Source organism: Narcine bancroftii, chromosome 12 (assembly GCF_036971445.1).
Source record: "Narcine bancroftii isolate sNarBan1 chromosome 12, sNarBan1.hap1, whole genome shotgun sequence".
Lineage (NCBI taxonomy): Eukaryota > Metazoa > Chordata > Chondrichthyes > Torpediniformes > Narcinidae > Narcine > Narcine bancroftii.
In genome coordinates, this window is record NC_091480.1 from 76,321,487 (window position 1) to 76,329,546 (window position 8,060).

The window sequence follows — 8,060 nt, forward strand, 5'->3', positions numbered from 1 at the left end:
CAACCAATTGTTTTAAAAGCTTGTAGCTAAGTGATGGGTAGAATTCATTGTGGTATATTGAGATTTCCCTTTCCAATATTTTTGTGTTTTTAATAGATGCACTCATGCTTAAGTAATAACAAGAATACATATCCAACAAAGTAAAATGTATATTAACAAATAGCAGTAGGCAACCTATGAAAGAGACAAAGAATGTATATAAAGCAAAAACTATACTAATGATCTAACCCTTCCCTTGTGAAGTTATGATTAAACATAAATATTCCATTAATGCATGAAAGAAAGGAAAACCAAACTATAAAATGGGATCCAATAATATAAAATTCTGAAAATAATCAAGGAAAGGGGCCCATAAATTTAGAAAGTTAAGGTTCATTACATTAGTAGAGCATCCAATTTTTCCAGAGTCAGGCATGCCATCACATCAGATCACCATTGAGTATGTGTCGGAGGGGCAGCATCCTTCCATCTCACAACTATAGCTCTTCTGGCAATAAGAAGAGCAAAGGCAACCTATGAAAGAGACAAATAATGTATATAAAGCATGGGATTATAGCCCAGATGCATTTAACCAGCTGACTGACTTACTCCAAATAGGGCAAGAAAAGGATTAGGAGCCAAATTGACATTAAGAACAAAAGACAAGGTATGGAAGATACTTGTCCAATAGTTGGAAAGTGAGGAACATGACCAAAAATGAAATAATGTACGTTCTTCAGTCTTACCTCTACACCACTTTGACAAGAAATTAGAATAACATTTAGCCAATTGAACTTTGGGAAAAGTAAGCTGGTATATTGAGATTTAATTCTGCTGCCAGCAAAGTTGTGGTGAAATGTATGTATGATGGAAGAATTTCCTTTTGGATATTTAAGTTGAGTTTCAGTTAAATTTGTATAACGCTCTGTACACACAATGGGTGAGAGCCTGAGTGATAAACTTTTATTGGTTTTAGTAATGATTACCATTTCATAGTGAAGTCTGATCATTATTCCAGTGCATGCATCTTGTTTGTGTGCAAAGTTTTTTGATAACTTCATGCAATTATAGTATTTAAGTCAGGCTGAAAAGGCACTTGGAAACATCAAAACAATAAATTGTTTGCCACCTAAATAGTTTTTTTTTAAAAAAACTCTCTTCCTTTGTACCTTGAGAAATATCAGTGCATCGGCAGGCTTTTGTTTTTGTATTCATTTTCTGGGATCGGAACATTGCAGGCAAGGCTAGCATTTGTTGCCACCCTTAATTGCTCAACCGGGGGACCCAACTTGATCTACTGCAGTCCTGCTGGTGAAAGTGCTCTCACTTTGTTATGGGCAGGGAGATCCAGAATTTCAACCCAGCAAGCATGAACAATTGACAATGTACCTCCAAGTCAAGCTATTAAACTTGCAAGTCATTTTTTTCTTACCTGAGTGAAAGTTATTCTGTACCAGCGTGCTTCATTAAGTGCTTGATATTTGACCCATAGACTTCTTATCCATAAACTAGATATTGCTCACTTCTGAAACATATGGACTGCTTCTACTTCATTCACTGTCCATTATTATCTCTCCCCTTTTTTTGAGTATCATTAAAATTCCAGAGTTTTGCGTTGGAAGATAAGATTCCATAAGAGAAAATATTCTGTAAGAACTTCAAGTGGAAACTATTTGCCAGTGTGTGAATGTTGAGCAGTTTGGGAGAATAGAAACGCTTGAGGGAGAGAGGGATGGTCTACAACAGTGCTTCTCAACCTTGGAATCGTACCTAATTGACTCGTTATGTGCACGGTTTGTAACTCCAAAGGAAATGGACCAAGGACAATTTTTCTCAAGTAAAATATTTTATTAACAATTAGGTCTAGAGCAATGATTCTCAACCTTTCCTTCCCACTCACGTCCCACCTTAAGCTATCCCTTACTAATCACAGAGCACTGATGGCATAGGGATTACTTAGTGGGATGTGAGTGGAAAAAAAAGGTTGAGAACCACTGGGCTACACAATGATAGGATTAGATTGTATTTGTCCATTCAAGGCATGTGGACATTGCTGATGAGGCTGACATTCAGCCACAATTGACCGAATGTTGTCAGCCATGGTGATTTTCGATTTGCTTAACGGTCAACCCTGGTATTTTTGCAGCCTCAAAACGGCATTAGTGAATTAAGGGAGTATTAATAGTGGTAATGTTGAGGTTATGACTTGAAACTAGCATCTTAATGATGAATGTACTGAATTATTGGAATTTAAACTCCCTAACTGCAATGATGCAATTGAGCTTTTCTCTGGATTTGGCCATTATGATTGAGGAGTCCAGCCGCTAATAGTGATGTATCAGCATTGCACTAACCGTGGGTGGCCTGGTTAGCGCAATGCTTTTACAGCACCAGTAACCGGAGTTTGTGTGATCTCTCCATGTCTGCATGGGTTTTCTCCAGATGCTCCAATTTCCTCCCAGCTTTCAAAATGTATGGAGGGTTGTCGTTATTTGGGTGGCACAGGCTCATGGGCCAGAAGGACCTGTTACTATGCTATAGGTTTTTAAATTTAACCTTCACGTTTCAATAGCTAGTTTTGAAGCATTAAAAGCTTCTCCAGCATAAACTGGGATGAATAAATGTTTTCAACAGAGTTCTCAAAACATTAGGCTCTTGAAATACTGCATTGTTAAAAAGAAAAGTAGCATCCAAACTCTTGATGGTAGTTTTCAGACCTGTAGGCGATTTAATGAGCTTTGAACCTGGCACGATCCCTCTGCTTACATGATTTCCTTCATTTTCAGGTTAGGTCAAGGTCTAGAATGGATGACTATGAAAACAGCAGCAAAATAGATGCAAACAAAAAAGGCTTTGGAAAGAATTGACTCTCCTGGAACCAGATGCATTGGCTCCGTGCCTTGTTCTTAAAACACTGGAAGGTAGCCCCAAGCTGGGGCAATTCAATGATGGTGCACAGAGAATCCTTTGTATTTGAAGCTGTTGGCAAAGAAACTAAAGGACAATCATACTGGTGGAAAGAATAACAGCAAAATGGCCCTGTGCACATATGCTGGCTTGCAACATCTTGCGGTCCAAGGTGCAGAATGAATTAACTCACCAGGAAATCGAATGCTAACCATGGAAGCTTGCAGTCAAGGACAGAAAGATGAAAGGATAAAGCTGCTTGCAGCGTCCGGTGCTCCCTCCAAAGTTTTCAGGATAATTTTGAGAGCTCGAACAATATGTGTACTGAGTTGGCTTGGTGATTGTGTTCGCAGCAGTGGAGAAAATGGGACATGTGTGGCCTGAACCTTCTTGGCATGTGCATTTTACTCCCAGCCTGACTGCTGAGTATTTAATTCTTTTGAACCTCAGGAACAATCCTGCTCCTTGTTTAATTTGCTATTATTTAATTCTAGCAGCTGGCATGTCATTGGTTCACTGATCAGTATTAGTCTGTTTTAGGGCTTGAATAGATCTTTGAAGCTTCAAAAAAGCTTATATTTTTCATCAAGTTCAAAGATGGTGTCAGTAGTTCTGACATTATCCCAGTGATACTTTTGACTCAAACTTTTTTCTTGCATAAAAGAAACCTCAATGCTAGAATGCTGAACGGATGAATTGATGGAGTCTTGATATTTGATAGTAAAAATACATAGGGCAGACTACCAAGCAGAACTTGGGGTTGGGTGGGGTGGGAAGAAAAGGAGGAGAGACATTTCAATTTGATCATTCATGTATTGACAGGGTACATTGTGTTTAGTTCAGTATTTCTCCTCTTTGTTGAATAAAGCACCCCAGCAGAACCAGTAAATTAGTCTCCATTAAACCCTACTCTTGAACCACCTGTCTAACGGGTATGGTTGCTGAGGTTTTGTGCAAGGTTTCTGTGTGTTGGTTTTTAACAGCTCATGTTGAGGTTAGTTTGGTGTGATCTAGCAATGGAAGCCATAGCAAGAGAACATTTAAAAACAAATGTACCTTGAAATGCACTGGATGAAAGATAATATCACCATGTTTTGTGTAGGTATTCCATTAAGAATGCCCAAATTTGGTCTGTCTCGGTCTGATCCTCTTGGAGATGCTCATAGACTTCATATTTCAAGCATCAAAAATAAGGGGTCACATTGTAATCCTCTTGGCTCCTTTGGATTCAGTGCCTTGTGAAATCAGCAACAGGAAGCTTTACAGTGTGAATTTATTTTCCAAACATACAGGTAGGGGTGGGCAGAAAATTGAAACTCTCAGTAGAATAATGGAACCGATTATCTTGTAAAATTGATGTTGGTGTCTGCTTTCACTTGTTTAGATATTTTTAATTTTCTGATGCTACTGTTGGATTTTTTTTTTTTTTTTTACCCTCTATTTGTAAAAATCCAGCAAAGCTGACGAGATCCAGTAGCTAAGTGATAGTTGTACAGTATGTTGGCCTCTGCAGAATTGGAACCTGCTTCTAATTCTGGTCTGCTGTTCATTCTCATCACTGCCAGACTGGCTGTTTGATCTTAATAGATAGAAACTTGAAATTCTGCAGATGCTATGATTGTAATACAAACATGCAAAAATGCTGGTCTTGCAGCGTTCATAAGAGATAGATATATTGCTGATGTTTTGGGCTTGAGTCCTTTTAAAAAGGCAAGACCAGCTGAGATCCTCCAACATTTGTGTATTTTTTGATCTTTAAGGGTGTTAGTTGGCTGATGTTTCCAGTTTTCCATTCTCATGATTTTATGTGCCTGTGCTTGCTGAGTAAACAAAAAGAGAACACTTCCCCCAAACCTCTGGCTGATTTCTTCTTGCCTGGTATTTGTCCAAGCAGCTGACTTCACAATAATCCACTGCAAAGGTGGAAAATTAGTATTACGCAAATGTAGCCTCTCTGCCCTTTTTCATCTTTGCCTTATCGCTGCCCAGAATTTAACAGTGGAGTCAAGTTCAAATTCTGGTCTGTTTCACATTTTTAGGCATTTCCAAGGTTCTGCCCTCTTAATTTTGTGACTGCAGTTAGCATTTGTCATTGATAGGATTGTATGTCCTGTGAACTTGAATTGTGCCTGAGAACCGGTTATGGTTAGAAATGGAAAGGGGACAGGACATGAGGTTGTACCAAGAATAGGTGGGGAATTGAGCAAGATTTTCTTAATTTTTTTATCAAGAAACTGGCAGACTTGCCAGAGAACTGACCATTCCTGAATTTATATTAATCCCTTAAAATAATCAGGTTAGGTTATGTTACATGCACGCTTTATTGCATGTTTCCAACTATTATGCTCTTCCTCACATCACACCTTGGATGGTTGTTCACCCAGCACCTACTTTTCTGCATCTCATCAGTCATTCTTGTGGCTTCCTGGAGTTTTGTGGTTCTTTACAATCTTCTCCATAAGTGGATGTTTAGCAGATTGCAGTCATAAGGGTAAATGTGTGAGTGAATGGATTTTTGTTTCTTCCCTCTCCCTCTCCCATCTCTAGTCACTAAAAAAGATTTCTTGACATTTTACTCCCCTCAGAAGTCCAATGATGTTAATGCAAGGGACTGTTGCTGGAGAGATGTATTTGGATATTCAGCCATCTCCAAGTTGCATGGACCCAGTTCCTGAATGTGTTTTGATAGTTTGGTGGTTATCTGAGTGATACTTTTTTTCTCTTTTCTCATTTCCCCAGTTCTGTGAGGTGGTGGACCTTGAAGTTGGTGTCTCCTGGTTGTTTTCTGAGGAGATTTTAAACTTGGAAATGGTTTGTGCATTGTTCATTTGCTGAGACTATTGTTTATGCAGTTGTGACCAAATCTAGTAAGACCTGATCTGCAATTTTTTTTTCTGGAATTCCAGGGAAAATTTCATGGATTGAGGAAGGGCTGCAAAGTTGTGAACGTATCACGGAAGTTAACATCTTGCAGGAGGGACCTCCTTTCCACCCACTCTTGCTCCATCTCTTCATGGGCCCATAAAACAGAGCTCGACCATCTTGGCATGTAAGAATAGTTCTACCTTCGTGCTGCTTTCCAGGATGGCTGCATGCATAGAGATGACTAGGACATGAAGGATTCTTGTTCAGGTCACAGGCCCTCCATTCTGGCTGGAGGTTATATGGAGTTCAGGCTTGGTGCACTATGCATCTGTTGGTTTTGAGTTGAGAAGCTTCTGCATTTTGCAGTGTTGCTGAGAAGGCAATGTCATAAATGCAACTGTGACCACTCGGAAGGGAAGTCTCGCTGTGTTTCCCCATCGTTCTTCATTGGAAGGGCACATCCTTGAATATTGTGGTTTTTGGGCAATTGCTAGTTTAAACAATGGTAGACTCTTTCCAGGCTTTCAAATTTTAAATGTTAGAATAGAAGGATATACTTTCAGCCAAATAATGTTTACCCTGAATTAAGCAAACAGAATGCACTCATTTTAAGTTGCTTGCTTTCGCAGCAGATGTGGCAAATGGTGGAAAATTGACATCCTTGCAAAAAAAAAGGGAAATTAGTTCTTGTGAACATTAAACCTGCCTTAGTAATTTTATCAATGCATCTTTTCAGTGTAAATTGTAATGACATTTTGTTGGAATCCAATAATTTCCATGGGATTACCTGGTGTTGAAGAGTTGTGGTGCGATATGTTCACTGAAATGCCAACAGAATGGTGCAATACCTTCAGGGACCTCATCAGCTACTATTATATGCACATCTGTGAACCAAATTGCTGTCAAATGGTCACCTCTATGGGACAGTGGTTCAAACATTGTTCCTTTAGATTTATAAGTATAGATGAAGTTTTAAGATTTCAGGAGTCATTTTTAGGTCAAAATGGACCCAGCAGATCTCTTGAAAAACACTACCTCTGCCAACTGTGAACTTAATCTCAATGAAGCCTGTATTGTCTGTATATTTGTTACCGTGTTTTCCTTCCTGATTCCTCAAAGACAAACCATTTCTGTAAACGTTTGCTGTCTTGGTATATCGAGACCTTGGATCATATAGCTTTATTTGCTGCCTCTGGTAGCAAGCACTCCGTTGTCAGCATTTTTCTTTAATTTTTAATCTATTTAAATATTTAACAGGACTCTCCTCATCAGTGAGGAAATGAGCCAGTATTGAAAAGGTCATGTTACTGACAACAATGTTGCACTCTACTCAAGCTGTGCATTGAAAATGCATATGAAACAATTTTCATTCCAAGGACATGTGATACAACATGTGTTTTAAATAAACTGTTTGTGGTTTTTAAAAAAAAAAGCAAAATCTGAATTAAAATGCTGTAGTGTGATCATTTTTCAATCCTGTTAATCTTGTTTCTTTCACATATACTGCCTTACCTGCTATTTTCAACTACAGGTGGTATTTTCTTCCAGTTCGGGTGAGTCAGGTTATCCCAGATGGCCAGTGCATCAATACATCTTTGGGATAAAGATGCTGGAGAAACTCAGCAGGTCAAACAGTGCACTATATAAAGTACAAGCAACTTCTTTGGAATGTGGGAAGAAACGTAACCTCACAGCACCAGAGATCAGGATTGAATCTGTGTCACTGAAAAATGTTTGGGACATGAGCCAAACACTGACAAATGGGACTAAGCTCAGGATAACATTGGACTGAAAGGCTGGCTTCTGTCCTCTGTGACAGTCTCTTGAGTATTAAAATATGTATATGCCTGGCCTTCAGACCCTTTGCTTAAATAAAAACAAAGGGATTCAATCCTTCTCAGAATTTTATTGCATTAGTCAACAGAACATGTTTACACGAGTCATTATTTACATGGAACAGTTCAATTTAACAGGATTAAATTACATCAAATATTTACAATTTTAAAATATACAGCTGCACTGTGTTCCTTGGTCAGGGAAAGGAAGGGTTCAGACATTGCCAGTTGTTGGTGTGTTCCCAGTAATCAAACTCTTTCCTACAAAAAGAAGAAGAATTCAATTTGATATTTCTAAATACAAATTTTAATTTAGACATACAACACAGTAACAGGCCACTTCTGCCCAATTTACACCCCCAGTACACTTCAAACGTTGGGAGGAAACCGGAATCCCCAGGGAAAACCCACACAGACATGGAGAGAGCGTACAGGATTCAAGCCATGGTCCTGTGATCACTGGTGCTGTCAAGG

At 38.8% G+C, this 8,060-nt stretch overlaps 1 protein-coding gene across 6 annotated transcripts in view; it reads left to right on the forward strand.

The window, feature by feature from the left end:
* LOC138747584 (ADP-ribosylation factor-like protein 5B) overlaps nucleotides 1–7,597 on the forward strand; it is a 34,941-nt gene extending 27,344 nt beyond the window's left edge. Inside the window, exons 6-7 of one of the 6 annotated variants that reach the window (XR_011347560.1) lie at nucleotides 5,626–5,935; nucleotides 7,283–7,597. Coding sequence is in view for 4 of the 6 variants with exons in the window: in XM_069906952.1 (XP_069763053.1) it covers nucleotides 5,626–5,686 (61 nt within the window). In the remaining 2 variants the exon portion in view is untranslated. Of the gene's footprint in view, nucleotides 1–2,765; nucleotides 7,202–7,282 lie in introns of those variants that run through there. The other 5 variants (XR_011347561.1, XM_069906952.1, XM_069906951.1 and 2 more) reach the window with 5 other exon arrangements.
* The last annotated feature ends 463 nt before the right edge of the window (nucleotides 7,598–8,060 follow it).